Raw genomic sequence first — 23,324 nt, 5'->3', positions numbered from 1 at the left:
TGCAAGTCCCTTCTGCGTACTACATATTTCCTGAAACAACAGCGACATCTGGTGTTATAATCAATCATCGCAATATTATTTTAAACCACACATATTTTATTTCATATTGAATAATTAAACCACACAGGAGGAGATGAATGACAAATCACAGTTTATTAATCACAAAGAAAAAGTTTAACTGTTTTCATTTAAAAGATCTCAGTGGTTGGATTCAAACAATTCAGTGGTCTAAAAGAGATCATGTATGTTTAGCAAAGCACAACAAGATAACTGATAATTCTTTCACATACCCATTGCAAGCAGACTTTTATACCAAGACTCAATTCAAGTTCAGAAATCCGTAAGTGCTCATCTTTAGTAGTGGTCAATGTATAAAAACATTCAAGCCACACGCACACACAAAAACACAGATATGAAAAACAAACTCTACCCATAAAGTCTGATGCTTAGCATTTACTCTATGCAGAATGTAACACATTGACAGCACAAACGCATAATCAAACCTGCCGACACCATTCAATACATACAGGTATATTTTCTTTTTTCTTTTCCTGACGATAACAAATATTGTATCAAAATACATCCAGTATGTAAAATGCCATTTATAAACTGTGAAAAAAGTGAAAAAGAATTTAAAATAAAATAGAGGTCCAAAATTTACAAGTTTAAAAAATTAAATGGACAAAAACAAAAATCAATCCATCAGACAGAGGTCTCGGACTGCAGTTGCAGTACAAACTTGTGAGACTTGGGGTGGACGTACTCTTCACTGAGTTTAAGATGAGGGATAGATTTACTGGTGACCACCAAGCAGAAGTCAGAAGATTTGAGCTGGAACTCAGTGCCATGACGGAGAGGACTGGTGACAGACGCTTCGCTGACCAACGTCCACTGCCGAGCCTTCCAGCCCTCTCTGCCATACTGCAGTGTGGGCCCAGCGTTCAGATAACTCTCCAGAAATGCCTAGAAAAACAACACCTAGATCTGATCACCAATATATGTACATAGAAGTGTCACATTTGGTAGTGAGAATAGTGTTGTTAAACAATTAAAGTATATTAAGTGATCGTAAAAATGTCAACCACAATTCTGTACTGTATGTATATACACAATAAATTGTGTGTATGTGAGAGTGTCTGTCCCACCTTGGGGGTCATGTTGTTTGTAATGCAGAACGCAAGGTGGGCCTGAATGCTGTCCATGCTGTGGCAGTGTTGTTGCCGTGTGGTCCTCAAGTACTTCTGCAACGCTCGTGCCATTGACGGAAACATGGCTTGTGCTGCCTCACGTGGATCCATCTCGTCTCCAGGAGGTTTCTTTTTCTCTTCCTCTTTTAACCGTCTAACATGCGTAAAAGCCTCTTCTACAGCCACCACCAGCCTAAGCACAAACAAAAAACCTTGGATTATTGTTAGGTTGCTACTGCAAAAAAACGTTCAGCACTAACATCCAGTACTTGGTTTCACACAAACTCTGTCTCTCTCTCATACCGTGCCTTGCGTTTGCGGACCCGTCTGTCATGCTCAGCTTCTTCATAGTACAGCTCATTGTGGCTGGTGTCTCTTTGTCGGGCGGCAGCTGCTATTTTTGCTCGAGACTGAGAGGTTGCCGCATCGCTACCAGCACCTGAAAAAACGGCATTGTGGGACAGTTGCACACGAGTACTTTTTTGTTAATATACAGTTGTTATACTACAAATATTGACGAGTTTGAGATTATTTAATATGGTAACTAATCTTGTACTTATTGACACTTGAATCCTGCTGGTTACCAATGTCCTGAATATCCCTTTGCCTAACAAGTCCCTTAGAAGTAATACGAAAGAAATTCATAAATTATAGGATTTTTGCTGTATTGCTTGGTGTTTTCCCATCCTAAAATATTCAATCCTTTTTGATAAAATCATATAAATCTGAATGAGAAATTGAATTTTCACCAGATGGGGCCAAACTGCACAAAGCCTTTTGGCAGCTACACTGTAATGTGAAATCAGGTTATGATGATTATACGTAATGCAAATGAGCTCTGTCTGTGTGCATGGTAATATGGTGAACCGAATCATTTATGCATATTTATCCATATTCAGGTCACAGATATGATTAATAATACATGACAAGGGCAGACAGCTCTCCTTGGTAGCAGGGCAGGTCGATATCCCACACAAGAGCTATGCTATGAGAAATCACCAACACTGACAATTGGATGGATCAACAATATCAGAACACACACAAAACATACTGTATTATCTACAGTAAACACATCAAAGGCCAGCATGTAATACAAATATAAGGTCACTAAGTGGAGATATACGCCCCAAAAGAAAAAAGATTGATTCTTTCTTCCCAGTGATGCATTATTAATAATGTAGAAGAATATAACATACAAGATGCACATAAAAGAATGACACACTTCTGATTTAATTTTTAAACCAAACACACATTATTTATCTGGTTCCATAGCCATAGCAGAAAAGCAGGGCTACATTGCGTATAGGAGAAGTTCACCTTTTAAAATTAAAATTCTGTCATCATTTACTCACCCTGTTTTAATTTTCATTTAATTTTAAACCTTTGTGATATTCTGTTTTCTGCAAAAACACAAAACAAGATATTTAGAAATGTTGGTAAGCAAAAAACCATTGGTTCCCATTTACTTCTTTTGTATGGACACAAAACCAATGTAAGTCAAAGGGGACCAATAGTTTCTTTAAGCAACATTTTTTAAAATATCTTCTTTTGTGTTCTGCAGTAGATAGAAAGTCATAGAGGTTTTAAATGAAAAAAGGGGATGTAAATAATGATAGACTTTTCCTTTCAATGGTGAACTATTCCTTTAAGGGGCTATCTTGATACCATACTCATGTATGCGATTATGGTGTGTGTATGATGCCGTGTCATCAGCACATCATTAATCAAACAGAAAAAAAAAGCTGATTTTAAATGTACAGTAGCATGGTAAGTGCAGTGATGGGTGTATTCTCTGTGGCCATCAAATTATGTAGACACACATCTTGTTTAAAATCCTTTTAAGATCTGTGATCTTGTGAACAGTGTAAATCATGCATAAGCAAATAATCAAGACACTTAGAAAACGTTCCAGTGGATTGGTGAGAGGAGTTCTGACAACAATATTAACTTACTATCGAAAAGATAGCGTTTCAGTTTAGCTTTAAACTCTGGAGAAAAAAGCACACAGACTACATTGAAATTCTGCATTTTTTATGTTTATCTAAAACCAAAAGTAAAGTTCACCCAGATATAAAAATGTTGTCTTGCTTTAGTTTCCTTCAAGTTGTTCCAAATCTTTATAAATGTCTTAGTTTTGATGAAGACAGAGAATTTGAAAGAATGCTTGTAACCAAACAGTTATTGGCCACCATTGACTACCACAGTAGGAAAAAATACTACTGCGATAGTTTGTAGAATGTATGACAGCAAACAGTTCTGGGGCACTTTTGCCTACCATTGTAATTTTTCCTTTACAAGAACTGGGGTACAAGAACTGTTTGGTTACAAAATCTTTCTCTGTGTTCAACCAAACAAAGAAATGTATACAGGTGAGCAAACAATTTTTTTGGGTGAACTATTTTTCAAGGCAATGATTTTTTTTCTGTAAGAATCTAGTCAGGCAACAGATTAAAACTTACCATCCACATTATAGACCTTCAGCCCAGCCAGATGTTTAGCTGCCCTGCTCTTAGCAGCTGTCAGTAGGGCTGGGTTGTGAATTGTGAAATCCTTGTAATAGTATTCCAGAATTACTAGAGCTGCCCGTTGAATGCTACAGAGACAGAGAGTGAGGAGAAAGAGAGAGAGATTCTCAAAAATAATCAAGCCAGAGATAAATTTGTGCATGTAAAATATCCGTACCCTACTGCCAAAACCCTGCAGATGTCACTACAGCCCCTGCAGATGTTACTGAATTCTGAGGTAAACTGTTTAATTTGCAATCTGTTTGTTTGAGCAGCCAGCAAACTGGGAATAAACATAACATTGGCTCAACTATGAGTGAGAGCCCAGAGCAAGACCAAGTGTTTTTTAAACAATAGTAGATGGGTGAGCATCTAAAAACATATTTAATGTTCTAAGGTGTCATAAAAATTGCCTTAAAAGAAAAAAAACAATCCTAAGAGGCTAAGCAATTTTTACACTGCTGTATGTGTATTTTTTGACTCTGAAGAATGAAGGCTGAATTAAAAATGAGCAGTCAATGAAACAATCGGTGCGAGAACAAAGGAAATGCTGGGCAGGAGAGAGGAAGGGGACGGGAAGCCACTGAGGGCAAAGTCGGGAGTATCTGTAATGGAGTGATTAAAGGGCCTTTTTCCCTTGGCCTAACCTCAGTTCATTATTAATGCATTAAACAGTGTACGCACCCATACAAGTACAGTTTTATGTATGTACAGGAGACCATACTGTACAATGTCTCTGCAAGGAGCGTACTGTAGAAAGGTATCAGCTATGGAATACATGGTATTAAAGCTTAAAGGGGTGATTCTAACTTCTTTACAATGTTAAAAGTGGTGGTTGAAACTATGACTTTTTCCCCAATAAACTCTTAATTTGTGGCTTATTAATAGTTAGTAAGGTAGTTGTTAGGTTAAGGTATTTGGTAGGATTAGGGATGTAGAGTTTTGTCATGCAGATCTGCTTTATAAGTACTAATAAACAGCCAACATGCCAGTAATAGGCATCTAATAAGTAACTAGTTAATAGTGAGATTGGCCTCCTATTCTGAAGTGTTACAAAACATTTTTGTACTATGCATCACTATGCTTTGTTAGAGATCGCTTGATGTTCCCTGAGCACTGCATTCACACGATATTAGTATTACCTGGGGACCTCTAGTCATTTGTAATACTTGCAGAGGTTTTCTGTGATCTAAAGCTTGTGCGAATCGGCATCTCTGTGATTCTGCGGGCTCATATATCATATATTCAAGGTTTTATAGACCGTTTGCGAATAATGGAGGCTGTTGTCAAGTGTTTTGGTATTATTTTGGGTGCTGGGTGATATCCACAAGTTAACAGGAGTCTACCGTTTGTTTATTTTTCATGGAAACTCTAGTAACATTTGAGATCCGCGATTGCGGTGATCTTTTGACAGGTTCGGGATCACTGGTCTCAAATGCTGACAGGTACGATCATATATCATTAAACACCATTCAACTATAGGCTATGCAGACTATACGCAAAGCCTTGCCATCACATCCGGGAAATAAGTCAGTAAATTTGAGTAAAATCATCCCTTGCGAATGCGTCACATGAAATACTTATGTGGGGAGGTAATTTATAAACCACACGAGGTCTCCAGATGATACTAGTGCCGTGCGAAAACTGTGAATGGTGCTAATGTGTAACCTTACGTTACGTCTCTAACCAAATTCACAGAAGCCTCCAACTACACAAACTGCTATCCAATCAAAGCAGTGGGCGTTTACTTGTAAGTCTTCAATGCGACACGCCCATTAAAACCGAGCGTTTGCAGAGCTGGCCTCAAAACCAGTGTAGAAAATAGCCTATTACTTCTTGATTTTTTGAGTGTAAATATCGCGCAAATGTCATAACTAGACCTCAAACAACATTATAAAAGAATAAACATGGTCGGTTCATTCAGACCTTTAAAGAGACAATTAACTAAAAAAAATGTAATTCTGTCTTCGTATACAAATCTCCAAATCTGCATAAATGAGTTTGTTCTGATGAACACATAGAAAGATATTTGAAAGAATGTTTGCAATAAACAGTTCTTAGCCACCATTAACTACCATGGTAGGAAAAATCCCTAGAACTGTTTGCTTTCCAACATTCTTCAAAATATCTTCTTCTGTGTTTAACTCATTCCCCGCCAGCCTTTTTAAAAAAAAGTTACCAGCCTACGCCAGCGTTTTTTATCATTTTCCACCAACTTTAATGGCTCACAGTAAATTTTCTGTAAAGAATATATGGACAAACAATATGTCAAATGAAAGAACTCTCTGCTTTTAAACAAAAGAAACCGTATTCTTCTATCTTCATTTGTTCGTCTTTTATCACTCCGTAGATCTGGGTAGGTTTCGCCAAAAATGCATCATTTTGATTCAACAGCTGAGATAATTAACGTTTTTTGTCAAAGATTCCGCCCAGATTCCGATCAGAACAATCATTAAAAACTGCTAAATCATATACGTTCTAGGTTCTGGGATTCTATACTTTTTCCAAAAGGTATGTAACAGCGCCACCTGCTGTACAACAGTACAAACACTGATTGCCGTAATAACTCGTCTTTGGCAGGGAACCGTTGTTTTTAAATGACGAGATAACTCATCAATGGCGGTGAATGAGTTAACAGAACAAAGACATTTTTCAAACTCTGGTAGTCAATAGTGGCCAAGAACTGTTTGGTTACAAGCATTCTTCCAAATATCTTTCTTGGGGGTCATCAGAACAAAGAAAATACAGATTTAGAACAACTTGAGGGTGAGTAAATGAAGTGTGAACTGTTCCTTCAAGGACCATGTTGATATCTTCTAATTAAGACCTGTATTTTTAACCATGAACAATAACTATACGAACTACACTCAACCTCATGTAATTCCAAACCTGTATGACTTTTTTTCTGTAGAACACAAAAGATGTGATTTTACAGAATGTTGATATCCACGCCCATTGACTTCTACTGTATGGAAACAAAACAACTGAGACATTTCTCAAAATAGCTTCTTTTGTGGATCACAGAAAAAAAGAATAATGAAGGTTTTTAAGGACAAATTCTTTATCATTTTTGGTGAACTAGCCCTTTAACAGCATGCAACACAATATTGTTGATCCAATCACGGATGTTTTTTAGTCATTGTAAACAATATGCACCTGAGTTGTCCCAGGTTGTAGTGGCGAGTCTCTCCGTCAGTGGATCTCACAACATACACAGAGAAGCACGGCTGTAGATGACGGATCTCCAGCAAAACCACAGCGAGGTAATGGATGAACAACAAAGCATCCACCAACGACACTGCAAACTGCACTATGCCCTGGTAGTTCTCATCCTGTCGAGCACACACAATACACAAACAAATTTTTCATAAACTCAATTAGACACGTCATCGTACTCATTTGAAGTATTAATGGTCCCTAGAAGTGCACATTTGCCCATACCTGCGAGTCCAAAATGCGCACTCCAAAGAACAGCCAATAGGAAAGCAGCAGGAGGAGCGTGAGCAGTCCGAGGAGACCGCGAAACACTGCTATCCTTGGCAGAGAGGCTTGCACCGGTCGCACAAAAAGGGCCCAGCCGGCCAGCAGCAGTATGAGAAGTTTGAAAGCCAGCGAGAGAAACAGGCCCTCGCAGGCGGTGCCGCATGCCTGCAGACGCTCCGGCCACACAAGCTGGGGCAGCACCAGGAAGGCCAGGGGCGTGACAAGGACCAGCAGGCCCAGGACAAGGGTTAGAACCAAAGGAAGAAAGCGTACACAGTTCAGTTTCTCTACCGGACCTTCAGTCTCTTTTCCGAAGCCAGCCAGGTCCTCCTGAGACAAGCTGTGGTCTGATGTTCCGGTGACCGCCGTGGTGGTCTCGCCCCAGTTATCATCCTGTAATCCAAGAGGTGGGAGGGGGTAAGATTGAAAGTTCATTTCACATGCAAAATTCAACATACTTGAATTTGTGAATAAAGTTATTTTGTCTTGGATCACAGCGGTTCTTGAGTTATCAACTTACTATTCAAAATACAGCTATTATTATAAAAGCAGCACAGCATACAGTCAAAACGTACACATTCACACCTTTTGATTTTTTTTTTTGATTTTTGCAAGGGAGATGACAGATCTACTTCCAGGCTAATGCAGACAGACAGTACAGAGGAACCCAGGTCTCTCTCATCAGCACATATTAATAAAAAATACCCCAAACGCACATAAATCTGCATATAAATGAGCTGGAGTACTAAGATATAACCCATCACCAAATGAAAACTTTCAAATGCTAAAAGAAGGATTGAACTAGAATGTGAAATACAGGGCAGATTAAAATTCATCTTTTTTCCTGCAGTTCAGATGCATTCAGATGCACCTATTCCTATATTTATTTTAATTCCTATTTAATTTAAATGTAACTACTTATGTATATATACAGTATGTGTTTGTTTTCCAATTCATAATGAAAAGACAAAAATTGTCTTTCCATGCACAGTATATGACAGCAATAATATTATCATTATAATAAAAGACACCTACCATTATCCTTTCTAACAAATTGCCTTGTTAAGAGAAGCAGAAAAAATATTTTGATCACATGGTTCAGAAAAAAAGTCAAATTTGATGGTGGTGCTTATGGTGATTTGACTACAAAATAGGTCTAGGGACTTCTATGAGCTGCCATAGACTCTAACGTCTGAGAAAGAAAAATAAGAAATGTAGGCACCTTTTGTGCTTGGCCCCTAATGAGAGCGAGGAAAGAAAAATTGAGGGATTACCGGTAAATGAGAAGAATAATGGCAGAAATGAAAAGTGAGGACAATTATAAAACAGTCCATTGTACTCATAGTTTAGAGTTTTTCACAGTCCTTGTGCACTTTTCAAATCCCTGTTCAAAGCAGCTTTACAGAGGACTGTCAGAAGAGAGGAAATTGCAGATGGAAAAGGTTAAAGAAGTACATTGTGTTGTAAAAGGCAGTGGAAATACAAAAAAACAGATGCACGAGAGCAGAGGCTGAAAAACGAACAGGCTATCTGTACAAAAGCTCTCTGATAAAAACTCAAAATGAAAAGGATTTGATTGCTTGAAAATAAAAATATAAGGGATATGAGAAAAATGTAACTAGCACAATAAAGAAGGCAATAAGCACATGCATAACAAATACAACAATTGTTATTAAAGGTCCAGTGTATGAAATGTAGCGTCATCTAGTGGTGAGTTTGCGAATTGCAAGTTGATTCTTCGTAACTACAGAAAAGACTACATCTGGTCTGGGCCTGCGGTCTGATCGGTTCCATTTCCCCCCAGAGTCCACACTGCTGAGTGTGCGTTCCCCACTAAAAGAGACAAAAGATCCACACACAACAGCTAATGCAGTATGTGTCTGTGCTGTGCTCGACTCGTATGAAGCTCATTTCCCTTTAGCAGTCTGAGCTGTAACATAGAAAGAAAAGCAGGAAAAGAGGGAGGGGTAAACAAGTGTGAGAACTTCTCTCCTCTCCACCCTTCATCTTTCCTTTTCCTCTTATGCTGCTTTCCAAAATAAAACTGTAGACGTGTTTTGGTTATGAGAGTTACTCTAAATCCAAATGAACACAGGGAATGCAGACATTAGTACAAAGACAACAGATTGAAGGCAATGGAAAGGCAGAATGCGCAACAGAAGTCAAAGTCAGTATTTCTGTAGGACGAATAGTAGAGCAAAGAAATAGCAATGGCAAGTTCATGGCTTTGATTTAAAGGAATTCAAGGAATATCTTTCTTACTAACAGATATTCTTACACTCAGGTATCTGTCTTGGCATACCAGTAATGACTTACATAGTTGCCATTTAAAATCATTGTTTTCAGTAACGTCTAATGTTTCTGTAGGCATTTCAGAGGCCGGGGCTGAATGACAGGAAGAAGCCAAACTTCAGAGCCAACATGATAAAATTACACAGGGCGGAACAGACCTGACAGACATTCAGAGTCAGGGCCCTAACCTCTGTGTGGTGCCAGGGGCTTTCCTCTATTTTCTATGATATTTGTACAAATAACGAGCATCTATCATTTGCTCAGAGCATCCTTCAAATAAGGCAACTAGGCTGCAGTCATTCTGGATATGCTGGCATTCTGCGGTCATATATGCTTTAGCTTTTAAATATGAATAGAATTGATTGATCTCTAAAAAAGAATGCATTAAACTTTAAGCACCAGGTCTGTTCTGTTTGATCGAAATTCTCTTCCATGCCTCGAAGTCCTCTCGAACAGAAATGCATTTTGCACACATAGATTCACACACATACTCATACAAATTAATGTGGACAGACATGAGGACCTATAAAAACTTTGTGTCTTTTGCCCTCGAGGGTGTGCCAAGTAGGTCAGGATGACTGAGTCTCAGTAGGAAGTATAAAGAACCATCCCCGTATACTGAGATGTGTGTCACTCCTAGTTTCCATATCTGTCTCCACGCAAACATCCACCTCAACACACACACTTTTCCATCAAGATCTGTCATTTCTTTTAAGTTCCAACACACTGCACTTCCTCTATACTCTGGTTGCTTTTTGTGCAAGTGGATTTTTTTAAGAGGTCATTCTACACACTTTAACCAATCTCACAAGAAAACGGTGATAAAGGTCTCTTGGGGAAAGGAGGCTACAGTTTTATACATAAGTTTACTTGTTTAATGTAAACAATGTTCTACAGTATTTTTGAACCGTACTTCAGTAAATTTCCAGTGTATGAAATTTTGCGGTGCAACCAACGTCTGACTCCATCCCTCCCTACTCCCTTCCGAAGTAGAACGGAGACTGACACAGGACTAAGATGTTATCATGTTTTCGCCTCTTTGCCAAAGGAGATGTTTTTTCGAAACATGCTCTGTAGAGAATTATGACCATTTAGGGCTACTGTAGAAACAACATGGCGAATTCCATGCAAGAATAGGATAGGGGCAGTTGTGCCCTGGTGGTTAGAGAGTCAGACTCATAACCAGAAGGACACCGGTTCGATTCATGGGCAGCAGGTAGCGACGTGCCCTTAAACAAGACATCTAACTGCCCACTGTGATAACCCCCCACTGTGATAGCTGCCCACTGCTCCGCGTGTGTGTGTTCACGACTTACAATAGTGTGTGTGTTCACTACTCACTGGATGGGTTAAATGCAGAGGGACACAATTCGGTTATGGGTCACTTCTATGGGTACATTATTTGTACACTTCTGAAGACATTGAAATGTACGCTATATTCAGGGGTGCACATACGTTTTTCAGTTAGGTTCTCAAGAGAGCACCCGGTGATTCGGTTTGGTGCTCACACAGCACATAGTGTGCCAAATTATATATACCAATTTAAAAAGTTACTTTTAAAGAACAATAAACAAAGTAATAGAATGTGATTAAAACGATATTTACACTATTTTAAATTAAACTTAAAATACAATGAAAATGTATTACTTCTTACATTAGTTCATATCAATATTCAAAAACACAAATTTTGAAACCTAAAATGGCAACCTTTTAGATTTTTTGACAGGTTGCTGAGACGTTTGCGAGCACACATGGAAACTTGCGGTGCGGAGCTTGGATTGAGTATAACATTGATGAACACGGGCTGCGTTCAAGTGTCAATTTTAAACAGCTTGTCCTTTTAGAAAGTTTAAGAGAAGCGGCGTTTATGTGCAGAGCAGTGCAAATCCAGACATTCACAGAGGCTGCGCGCGTGCAGCGTGCTTCTATAGGAACGAGAGCATAACCGATAAAGGCGGAGTTACAAATACTCCAGTTTGTCATCATTTAGACCCAGGGTCCGTTTAACACCGGGAACAAACCACATAGGATTTAGCAGCATTCAGTTCAAACGTAAATCTTATCCAGTAATACATTTAGGTCGTCTAAAACACTGATTGTGATTGTACTTGTGCATTAAAAGCTTTCTACCATGTCAGTACGGAAATGAGCGGTCTAAACTTATTTACAGAGCGCATTTTTTATTTTGGGTGCACACCTCCGCACCACTTATGTGCATCCCTGGCTAGATTGCTTTTCTGCAGATCCTCCAAAAAAATACATATTGTACCTTTAATACTACCGAATAGGGCTGTGTGATAAATTAACAGGGCTTTTACTGTACTGAGTGACCTGACCTGACCCATCCCATGGATATAACACATAACAAAAACTGTAGCTATTTCGCATTTACCTCAGGAGGAACTCACCTGCTGTACCACACACGTAATATCCCCTTTCAGCAAACAGCAGAGCTACCTATGCATGCAGTATTCCCAAGCAACCAGTGTACAGCAAGTACAGAGAAACAGTTGTGTTCTACTAGGGTAAGTGGCCTACGCTACTGCTAACAGTAGTAACGTTATGCTACAATAACACTGGGCGATTACCGTAGTTTATAAGAAATGTTTTTAAACAATCCTTAGTTTTATTTGCACAGGTAACATATGACTGATTCTAACGACAGTTTAAAACATATGCCAGTGTTTTGTTTTGTAGTCTGGGGCAGTGGTCTGCAAAAAAGCATACACCGTGAGCCCACCTTCACACACTTATAATCACTACTCTTCCAAATATTATGTACATATATTGTGCCTCTGAATTCACTCACCTGGGCGTCTGTGGGGGCGGAGCTTTGATCCGGCTGCGGGGGCTGGGCTGACGATGTGCTAATGGTGACATTTTTGTCTGATCGGCTGCTGCTGTCTCGGCTGTGTGATTTGTGCCGATCCCTGCTGCTGCGTTCACTGCATGACAGAGACAGACACAGCGACGGAGGTGAGGGAAACGCTGTTGCCATGGTGATGTGTAGCAGGGTCAGAGAGGCAGACTGAGGACATGATAACCACTGTCATCACTCTTCCTCTTCACTGACACACGCTGGTTTCCCCCCTATCATTCCCTTGCACATACTCTGACTGGAGCATCTGGTGCAAACTAGGTTATATGCAGTCAGCTGCGACGACCCTAATCCAAGCAGAGCTCTATCCCTCTCCCCTTGTCTTTTTCCCCATAACTAATGTTTGGTAAGCCTTCAAATACAACAAACAGATAAACGAATAGGGTATTAATGCTAACACATTTTAACAAACAGCAGCAGACAGAGATGTTTTGCTGAGGCTAATATCCATCATTTTACAAACAGCTTTCGCAATAAGGCATTAAAAGACGGTTACAGGAACCAAACAAAATTCTTCTCAATCTCAAAAACGGATATTGTTTGTAAATTGTAAGGTTATGCGGCTAGTTGCATTTTATTTAAGTTTGCAGACCTTGCTGTCTGGTATCCTATCATAGCAGATTTTGTGGTTATGACCCGTTCAGAAAGACTCGAACATAGTTAGTCAAACCAACTCTTTATCATCATGTAAGATTAGTAAACATGGAAAGACTGCATTATGAGGATTATAAAAAAATACATTGTTGTATCATTTTTAAAGTTGATGCAGACCTCTAAATCTGAAGGCTGGAATACACTAAACGACATTTAAAATCTGAACAGGTTTTTAAAAAACTTGACATCACACACTTGCAGAAAGTTTGCAGAGAAAACAGAGTCTGCGTCCTAATTCATATCCTACCTGCATACTAGTATTCGAAAACAGAATTAGTGTGTCCCAAATATGCTGAAATGAGTATTCTCAAAGTACCCGGATGGTCTACTGTTTCAGGTGAAAAATCAATGGACACTTAAAGGATGAGTAGGCAATCCTGTCCAGAAATGTTTTTTGTCATGCTGGTTGGAAGTCTGTTAATATCCTGATAGCAATCTATATGCAAAGCGAAACATTGGTATTTTTCATAATTATATATCTTCTGTGAAAGGCTTAGGGTCAAAAAACGTTGGACTAATTACTGCCCTCGGTCCGAGGGCAATGATACATCATGTGTACATTTTCAGTCAGCGTATTTTGCATCCCACTGGGCACCCTGTTCATGCAGACATTGTACGTCATTAGCGCGCTCATGTGCGATAAGCATACAGCGGGACAATGGCGCACAGAGAGCACCTAGAGATGTTCGTTATTGTATTAATGTAAATATAAAGTATTTATTCATATTTTTTCATCTGTTATGTTAACTGCATACTTAAATTGATTAATTTAGCGATTTTATTTTATTTTATTAATGCAGTGGAGCGTCACTAAACTCCGCCCTCTCGCAGTCAGTTGTGGGTAATATCAGCCGTTAAAGGTAGAGTAGATCATTTGGAAAATGCTAACGTTTGCCTGCTAGCAGTGCAATCATACGATCCCTCCCTTCGCGAATCACCATCCAAAGCCACACCTCCTCCAAAACACATGCGCGTACTCACAGACCAGTAACCTGAATCGGTTCATGCATGCATAAAATGTCAGCTGATGTAAAATAATGTGTTAGGGGCTGTATCCACCGGGGCGCTTTTACGTAGCTCAAAACTCCAGGAGCTCGGCTAAATACGCCCGTTGCAGGCACAATTGAAAAAAACACGCCGTCCGCCGGCAGAAACGCCTTGGTGGACACAGCCCCTCAGGCTTCACATTCAGAAGGTAGAAGTTTGGGGCCACCGAGCCAAAGGATGATTGCCTGATATGTGCATCCAAAAGTGTGAAATATGTATCTGTATATCTTTATGGCAGGAAGAAACAAAATAACACACAGAAAAAATACAGATTGGGCAATAATAAGTAAACAAAAGTAAATGTGTGTTAAAGGAAGGGAGGAACTTTGATAGCTGAAGAAACAAAAATGAATGCATTTATGGCTTTCTCAACGATGCCACTTACATTCTCTGCTTTCACACTGAAATTCCAGAGGCCTGTTTGGGCCTTTCACTGGATGTTTTATAGGAAACCAAACAATGGTGGTGTTCAATAAGCAACATCCTATTTACAGTGGGAAGGGTCGGCACTGTCCATTAGCATTTCACCACACAGTAGAAGAATGTGTTGTCCAAAAATTGGAGAGCAAATATATGATTTCAGTCAGAGACATAGCAAACTGACATTAAACTTTTCGCTCATCCGTTCATTTTATAAGCTCATGCTTAAAGAGTTTAAAGAGCTTTTGAATCCTCACATGTCTCTTTACCCTTTTAGGATCATACAGTAGGTAAGTAGGTACAGTAGATCATTTAAAACTGACCTGGGGATGACTAATGAAACTGACCCATGTTATTAAATTATGCTTGGAATGTTGCGGGTTCAATAGAAGTTAAGCATTACAGACAGGCGACAGTTTAGGTGGCATGCTGTAGATAAACACAGAAGTGATTTAATCGGTTGTTGGTTGTGTCCTGCATGCGGTATCTAAGACAGAAGAATCCTCATTTCTGTCCCTCATTTGACAATCAAGCAAGGTGCAGTTAACTTGAAATAAACATTATTTTGTGTCATGACAGTCATGTGATATGAACCTTCTCTTTATCTTTATTTTAGAGTTGACTGGATAATGTACAGTACATAATTTTAAACATTTGTCAATAGTATTTTTGTGTGTAAAACTTTTTGTAATGAGGAATAAATGTGTGTACCTTTGACTCCATTAATTAACATTCCATTAATGAGTAATGACCCTAATTAATTTTTCAAAGTACGAATTTAGAATCATTACAGGGAAAATCTCAATAAATTTAACAGAAATGAATTAAAGACATCCGTCTGTAATGAGCAACTGAATCATTTCACAGACTAATTCATTAATTTCATTAATATGCTTAAAGCTCTAAATAAACAGAGAAATAACAGAGTTGTTTTATTATGTAAATTTAAATTAACTGCATGATTAAGTGCAAAGCAATCTGGCAAGAACGTAACAGAAGAGACAAAATGCTGTTCTCAAAACCTCAAAGGATTAAATATTAATCTGCTGCTGAGAAAGTGCAAAGTGTTTGCGTGTGTTTGTTTCTATGAATGTGTTTCATGCATGTGGAGCCCTTAAGTTATTTACCTCTGTTTGTTTGACCCCCGTGACCTGTTGGAGTGGTGGGAATAACCAGAGTGGATGGACTCTGTGTCCATGGCAATGCTTTCCGTCCTGTATCTGGTTTAACGCAGAGGAGGAAAGTAGGTGAAGACAGCTAAAGGACAGACGATGATCAGGAAATACATGAAGCCTTGCGAAATGACTGGATCGTTTCTGGGGGCTTTTTCTTCTTTAACATTAACCTAAAGAGAGAGATAGAGAGAAAATAAGTCAGGTACAATACAACTGTCATGTTTAAATAATATAAAAATGAATTCAGTCCTTCAATAGGTTAGGCCTGTCATGCTTAAGGTGTAGGCTATTTATTTAACATTTTAACTATTTCAGTACTCAACTTTATCCAGTTCAAGACAAAAGCTGACAAATGTATTTGCCTGCAGAAGTCACATTTTATAAAACGCCCACTTCCCTCATTAAACTTGAATAGGCTACATGTTGGAATATGTCTGCTAGTAATAATTTATTAAAGAACTTGAAGGCATGATCCTTAGGATATCAACTATAGTTCATTATTATTCCACCCGCAAACTACAGAAAGCCCCTGTCGCACTTTAACACAAACTGACGTGGAGGCGGTTTTTCTTAGTGGTTCTGTTTGAGTTTTTGTCGATTTTTGGCTCTCAGTTCTCCACCTTCAGGGGAATCTGCACTCAATGTTAGGTGCTTGGTTTCATGGTGTTGCTTTTAAGTTGATCTTTTAAATTGTGTGACTTCACCACCACAAAGCAGAAATATGCACTTTCCCACACATAACGAAACACACGCACATCCAAAATAAAAAATAAGTTAGTCTTAAACTTTATTTTCTCTCTTGTGTTGTATTATTTTCCAAGCTAACTTTATAAAGTTTATTCTGATTGGTTGATGTGCACTCAGAATACTATAGCTCTAGACTTTTCGCACAGATCTTGTGCATTAATTTATCTGCTCATAAATTACCATATTTGGAGAGCACACATTCTCTAGTGCCATCTGGCAGCACAAACGAAGCGATCATCACACCCACAACACACACACACACACAAACCAATAAATCCTATAAGAGGATTTAAAGGTACACAAATTAGAACAGTAAACGTCAAATTTCACTCACATTAAACCTAGATGAAATTAACTTCTGCAAACATGGCTTGCTCTTTTTCTTTCGAACACTCACATAAAGCATCAATGGCAGCAAATTGGATTCTGTTTAATCACAAATAAAATATTGGATTAACCAATGTTGTGACTTTCATATGGTTTTACAATGTGTTTTATAGTACTTGAAACAAACTGAAATTCAGCTTTGTGCCAATTTAAATAGATACATCAAAACAAGGTTACTCTTATTTTATAATTTAAGCCATTTACTATGGCTTTTACATTTTACTAATTTACTGTTTTTAAACAGATGTGACAAAGAATGACCTATCAACATTCTGTGCCTTCCGAGGTATTCAGCAAATTGCTGGTTTGTTTGAGATTGTTAACAGAATATATCTTTATATTCTTGATTAACATGTGGTATGCCAGATACCACTGACCACTTTCTAGTCTTCATTTCTCTTATCAATGGAAGAAATCTGACCTGGACATACACACATAACATTCCTTTGGGATTACCTCATAGTGCCCTGAAAACACAGACACACACTGAGAGAAAGAATTCCTCTAAAGTTTCTCCACGTATGCTCATAAACACACTTACTTGAAGTGTATCATGTTAGACAAGCTTGGGGCCTAGTATTTTCAGGTTATTATGTCATATCATAAAAGACTCCAGTGAGAAAGCAATTACAGCCACATATTTTCTTAAATCACAGAAGCTTCTCTCTTCTTATCTCAGGTTTTGCACAGTGTGTATATTTGTTACTGTTCTGGAGAAAATTCAGAAGGTGCTGCATATTTCACAGGGTAACACAGGCCAAATAAATCTTTGAGGCGTGAATGCAAGAACGTGTTGCAACAAACAACATGAGGACTATTGTTACATGATGCGTGGCAGTGTAAGCATAAAGCGGACATTACAGAAACCAGATAAAACGTGACAGATGTCTACAACTATCTGCTTTAAAATGTTTAAATACACATCGCTTTATATAAATACAGTATATTTTGTATTGGGATTCGCAGGGCTAAGAAGAAAAATAACCTAATTTAGTGTAAATTGTTTGCTAATCTCACCAGGCTTTGGCTCTAACAGTAGTTCAAATAAATTATCAAACAGTAGTGCTCAACAGCAGGCATGTCACTCCCCCCACATATACACACACACAGAGAGAAAAATTATGGGTCTCTATTTATGTCCCTGCCTAATTCTGATTTTGTATCTAAAAAATTTAACTAGAGGTCTGGGCAGTATGGTCTCCGACAGACCACTTGCTATTTCTTAAGTGCTAAAGGTGATAATCAGCTCCACCATGGGTTGAAACAGTATCATCATATCATTATGGACAATTCACAAGAATCTTGTGGTTGTGAATACCTACTTAGCTACTACACAAATGCTACACAAAATGTTTGAGTATATGCTGCAGTATGTTCTTCATTTTCTCCATTTCAGTTTATTATCTTTTTTTTAAAGAATCAAACTTGAACCCTAATAGAACAAAAAGAGAACTATGTTTGGTTATAATATAACAATTTATTTTAGATTTAGTTAATATGAATATCAATTAACTCATATTGTTATTTTATTGTACATTAGTTTGTATTAAATTAAATGAAAACAAATCAACAGTTGTTGATTTTTTGCGGAGGTCTCTCGGAAGTTATGTTTGTTTATGTCGTAGCCGCTGAAACCGTCTATAGCAAATTAGCTTTTTAATAGATGTATATCACCTTTTTGTCTTTTTAACTAAGCTAAATATAACCAACTAACTAAAGCTTGCCATACTTTAGAATTTAGCTTTTCAAGGAAAAGTTTATGTTATGTTTTGGAATATTTTTTTATTTAATCCCGTACATATTCCAAGTCAGATTTTTTTCGCACAGAATCTTTGTAAAATACTTTGTCTAATAATAAATAATTTAATTACAATTGAATCAGTAATTTTAGTTTTTGCAAATGTAAACTGTAAGAGCAGTGCATTTGAACACTTATAAATTGGGTTCAATGTCATTTTGATGTAGACACGCCCATATCTGTAATAATAAACACAGAGATCTTAGTCCATTCTGAAAACACTTGCATGAATTCACACCTGTTAGGTATGGTCAGTTATAATTCAAACAAACTCAAACGTTGCTTAAAACAACATGTTAGTTATAGTGACAGTAGATGTAGACTGATGGGCAATGCTGTTAGAGCAAACATAAGATTTTAGTGCTAACTGGAGCAGGAAAGTCCCTGGAGGCTTTTACATTTAGCCATCAAAACTCAGATTTTCACAGCCATTAGATCCACAGAGCTAAAATACATAAACGCATTTCACTGAGAGGCCTACTCAGCCAAGCCTTTAACATATGTTCAAAGCGCTGAGTAATGCATATCACATACATCCATGTAGAAACACACACACAAGACTTATATGTGCCTAGAGGCAGTCATGGCTGAACAATGACATTTCTTTACCTACTAATAAGGACCAAAGCACATGCAGAAGGACCAAGTAAACTAGAGTCGGGGCGCAGAAAGATTGAAAGAAACAGAAGTAATGAAGCAAATAAAGTAGTCTTTTCAGGATGGGTAACCATAACTGACCCTAAAAAGCGAAGTACATACATTTACAAAGACCTCTGCTCTGTATTGGGCTGATGTTTAATAAATCTGTCGAGAAAGCAAGCAAGTTATCAACTTTTTTGTTATCACGAATTACCAAAAGTATGACCAATTGTTCAAATCTTTGCATATTTCAATACTTTTTGCAATTTACCGCTGTAATCTTTTACATGCCTTCATGTATCGGAAGATTAAAATGCAAAGAGAAGTAGATCGCAGTTTAGTACTTTTAAAACAAAACAGAAACTACACAATAAAAGAATATACTGATTGAAAAAATGCTTGATGGAAATATTGTGTGTATTGTAAAAGACAACTGGACCGAGAAAGGTCGTGAGAGATCACAAAGACTAGCCATATTCCAGAGGCTCTCTCTCTCTCTCTTTTTAATCTGGATGTTTATATAAATTAAGTAATTGTGGTGGAAACTGTGGCAGTTCTATTTATTGCCAGCACAATTCACCCCTGTACAGAAAGCTATCCCACACACCCTTTTCCTCTTTCCAGCTGTGAGTTCAGTCTGTCAAAAGAACAGATGTAGAGAAACCACTAACACACACACACACACAAACAGAACCAGCGGTAAATGACATTACAAAACCCATATGATTTCAAACACCTCCTTTATTCCTTTCTATATTTTATGCCGACGACTATGCAGAGGGTAGACTTTCATTAATGTGTTTTTGAAGTATTTCATTCTTGTCCACCTGTATCATCAGCTCGCTTGTATCCTGCATTCTTTGAGTATCTGTATAATAAGTTACTCTCTGTATCTGAAAGTAGCACAAACTGACACTACAACGGACAGGTGTTACACGTGGAGATTTGGTAAAATATTTCAGATTAAAAAATAGAAAATGTTTAGAAAAAAATCATAAATATATATTCCATCGTGATCAGTCAATACCCTTTTAGTCAAGAGCTTACAAAAATATAACTCATTATTAAAATCCTACTTTCACATTTTTTGAGACATGCATGAAGCTCACAGAATGTGTGTGATATAAATTTAGTATAACAAAAAAGATGGAGACTTTTGTTTGTGAGATGTTGCACAGTGTTATTCTGTTTTTTTTTTACTTTTCGTTGCCCTATGCATAATTCATGTGCTGTCAGATATGAACTGCATGAGTTGTACTGATAGATTAAAAGGCAGCCTTCGTGCGTGCATGTGATGTTTTCTAGGATACAAACGACACAAAATGTCATACAAGAAAGAGAATCGGTTTGCTTATTTTTGGAGCTTTAATGTGAATAAGAAACAGTTTGTGATAGACAAAACAACATAAAGTGGCACACATGCTCTGTTACAATGACACCAAGCTGTTACCAACTCAATGCTTACTGAAGTTGAAGTATTTTATGCTTTGCAATTCTGTTTCTCCAGAAAATGACTGCATCTGTCAGAAGATCAGAGTCCAGCATCTGACCTAAATTAACCTTCAGAAGTTTAGTAGAGAGACCTAGAAAGGTTATGATTGAGGTCATATATGTGTCCTCTATTTACAGGATGTAGTATCATCAGTTTTGGCCAGATCAACTTATTTTCATGAACATTTATATGCATGAAATCAATTAAATGAATGTACCAAATGACTTTCAGAAAAGTCAGTGGTAAGAACATAAACGCTGACCATATATAATAAATAATAGTTAGTGCACAATTTAGAGAAAAGTGTCAAAGTCATGATGCAAAACTCCTCCAGTATTCACAAGAATGTGCACACGTGTCTTTGTATGCTCAAGCGTATGTAACTATGATTTTTACATAGTCACCTGAAGAAATGAGTCAATAAATGTTTAAGTTAAGAATAACCATCAATTCACTCTTACTGCACCAACGCACAATAGTCTGTCATTCCCTAAACCGCCCGCTGTTCCCATGCGCCTCACGTATTCAAAAACAAAATATGATCCCTTTAGATTTTGACATTATACATCCTTTGACATTTGTAATAATGCAAAAACACCACCTCAATCATAGCAGTATGTGTTAAAAGATACCAACAGAAACCGCAAATGCCTTAATCTCGTTTAGCTCATGGGCGTAATGGATTGCGTTCGGTTCCATTGAGTTGGTTCATTTAGATTTTTGTTCCAATGATTCGGTTCCAAAACGAATCTCCCAATGAATAGTTTTTTTCCGCTGGAGAAATGTAAGCTAATTTGCTTAGAAAATGTGTCAAATCTATCATTTCATATCAACGCAATGTCACACACCTCACAGTTTTACTTCAAAACGAATTTCTTCCTTTGTTCTTTCCCAGTGACGTACAAACGCTTCGCGACTCCTGCGAATCGGTTCGAACGACTCGTTACAAAGAACCGTTCGAAATAACGTTCGATTCGTTTGTTTGTTTCGGACATATCTACCGATGGAAACACTGGAGATACACCACCCAAGTCAATGAAATTCCAACCATGCGACTTAAACGGCATCGCTGCTTACAAGTCATCCGATAAACAAATAAATAAAAAGCGAAGGACGTAGTGACTTACGGTGTGACGCGCGTCACCCACTATGCATTTTTCTAAACATGCGATTCGATGTCAGAACCCGAGATTAATGATCTATTTTTCAGAGTCACCCCATTGCCAATGAATAACATTCATTATCTATATACATTTGAGTTATAACTCCACTTATTAGTATGCTAACATTGTGCATGTTTTTAGTCAGCAAATGTGTTCATCTTTGACGTATCGTCAGAAAGCACCTATAACGATTTTCCTATAAAATGCAACCCTGTCATGGGGACCAGACCCAATACCATACATTAACAGTGGCTGAAAATCTGCATAAACGATGCGTGATAACTGTCCGCCTTTAACAGCATTCATTCGCGTCTCTTCTCATACCTAAGGTGACCACTACTGTATTGAGATCAATGCAGGGAGAGCTGAAGAATTAGAGACAATAGCACACCATAAACTTACCTTGCGCCACGCCAATATCCCCTCCAAAAAGGTCCAGTGATCAACGTATTGTACCCCGATTTACCCACTTTCAGACATTGCGACCAGCCTGAAGAGAGCAATGATAGTATCCTTTGAAGGCGAAGCACATTGGCGATGCACTTTGGCAGAAAGAGGTGGAGAGACCGAGTCTGAATGCAGGGTGCAGCGCTAGGGGGAGTTATCGGCTCTAATTAAAGGTACGCTTGCTGTACAAAAATGCATACCTTAATGTCCTCATCTATATCTATTGGCGTGTACGTGATTCTTTGCAGTTTTATTCGAAATGCTTGCAAGACGAGTGGCTTTGCATTCTTTAAAATAAGAAATTAAATGTTGGTATATCAGTAAATCTGGAGCAACTTTCTATATACAGTAGCTGAATTGCCCTTTCTGTCCGTCCGTCCGTCCGTCCATCTGTCTTTCTAAACTTTAAAGCTTTGTCTGTCTCTTTTGTCTTTAGCATCTCACTGGCTCCAATCTATACCAATAGCATCCAGTTATCAACCCTATAAAACTGCTGAAGCGAGAGAGAGGCAGAAAGAGATTCCTACCATTAAATCTCAGTCCCTCCCCCACACATTCTCCTCTATGTCCCTGCTGAATGACTACTCTACTAACATCAGTAAGTACTGATGGGTTTACTTTAGATGCTTGGAAACCTTTTGGAGTAAAATGCTTATAGCATTTTTTATTTATATTGTATTCAACCCTTTAAGCTATTACCTAACAATATAAATGTTAAAAAACGTATATTTTAATTTCATAACTGTTTAAGAGGCACTTTTCCCATTTGTACTTTTATTTTCTTTTAAATCATAAAACGTTATTACATTATATGTATACATTATAAATATACATTATCAAATTATTATCCATCTTAAAACAGATTTTGAATCCAGATTTTGAACGATCGTTGGCTTTTTTGAACCCCATGTATAAGCACTTCTTTTATATTGATTTTATGAAACGCTTTTACCAGTACAAAGGCTTCATGAAAAATATACCATCCTGAAAGGATATGGGTCTGAAAGCTTT

The 23,324-nt window shown here is 37.9% G+C and overlaps 1 protein-coding gene across 1 annotated transcript; it reads right to left on the bottom strand.

The window, feature by feature from the left end:
• Window positions 1–133: 133 nt before the first annotated feature.
• Window positions 134–22,463, bottom strand: vangl1 (VANGL planar cell polarity protein 1). Its single transcript, XM_056755746.1, has 9 exons — window positions 22,269–22,463; window positions 15,593–15,810; window positions 12,276–12,411; window positions 7,133–7,567; window positions 6,848–7,023; window positions 3,647–3,780; window positions 1,491–1,626; window positions 1,146–1,380; window positions 134–963 (listed from the first exon to the last, which is right to left on the bottom strand). The coding sequence occupies exons 2-9, from the start codon at window positions 15,661–15,663 to the stop codon at window positions 703–705; spliced, it is 1,584 nt and encodes a 527-aa protein (XP_056611724.1). The 5' UTR covers window positions 15,664–15,810; window positions 22,269–22,463; the 3' UTR covers window positions 134–702.
• Between the last annotated feature and the right edge of the window lie 861 nt (window positions 22,464–23,324).

Source organism: Triplophysa dalaica, chromosome 8 (assembly GCF_015846415.1).
Source record: "Triplophysa dalaica isolate WHDGS20190420 chromosome 8, ASM1584641v1, whole genome shotgun sequence".
Classification (NCBI taxonomy): Eukaryota; Metazoa; Chordata; class Actinopteri; order Cypriniformes; family Nemacheilidae; genus Triplophysa; species Triplophysa dalaica.
Note: the sequence above shows the minus strand (reverse complement) of the source record. Positions and strands in the feature narration are given on the sequence as shown.

Bases quoted from the DNA above. Each gene is read 5' to 3' on its own strand.
- vangl1 (XM_056755746.1), bottom strand. From the start codon at position 15,663: ATGGACACAGAGTCCATCCACTCTGGTTATTCCCACCACTCCAACAGG. The intron at 12,412-15,592 runs GTAAATAACTTA...TCTGTCATGCAG, and splicing joins CGGGGGTCAAACAAACAGAG to TGAACGCAGCAGCAGGGATC. The intron at 964-1,145 runs GTGGGACAGACA...TTGTTTTTCTAG, and splicing joins CAAACAACATGACCCCCAAG to GCATTTCTGGAGAGTTATCT.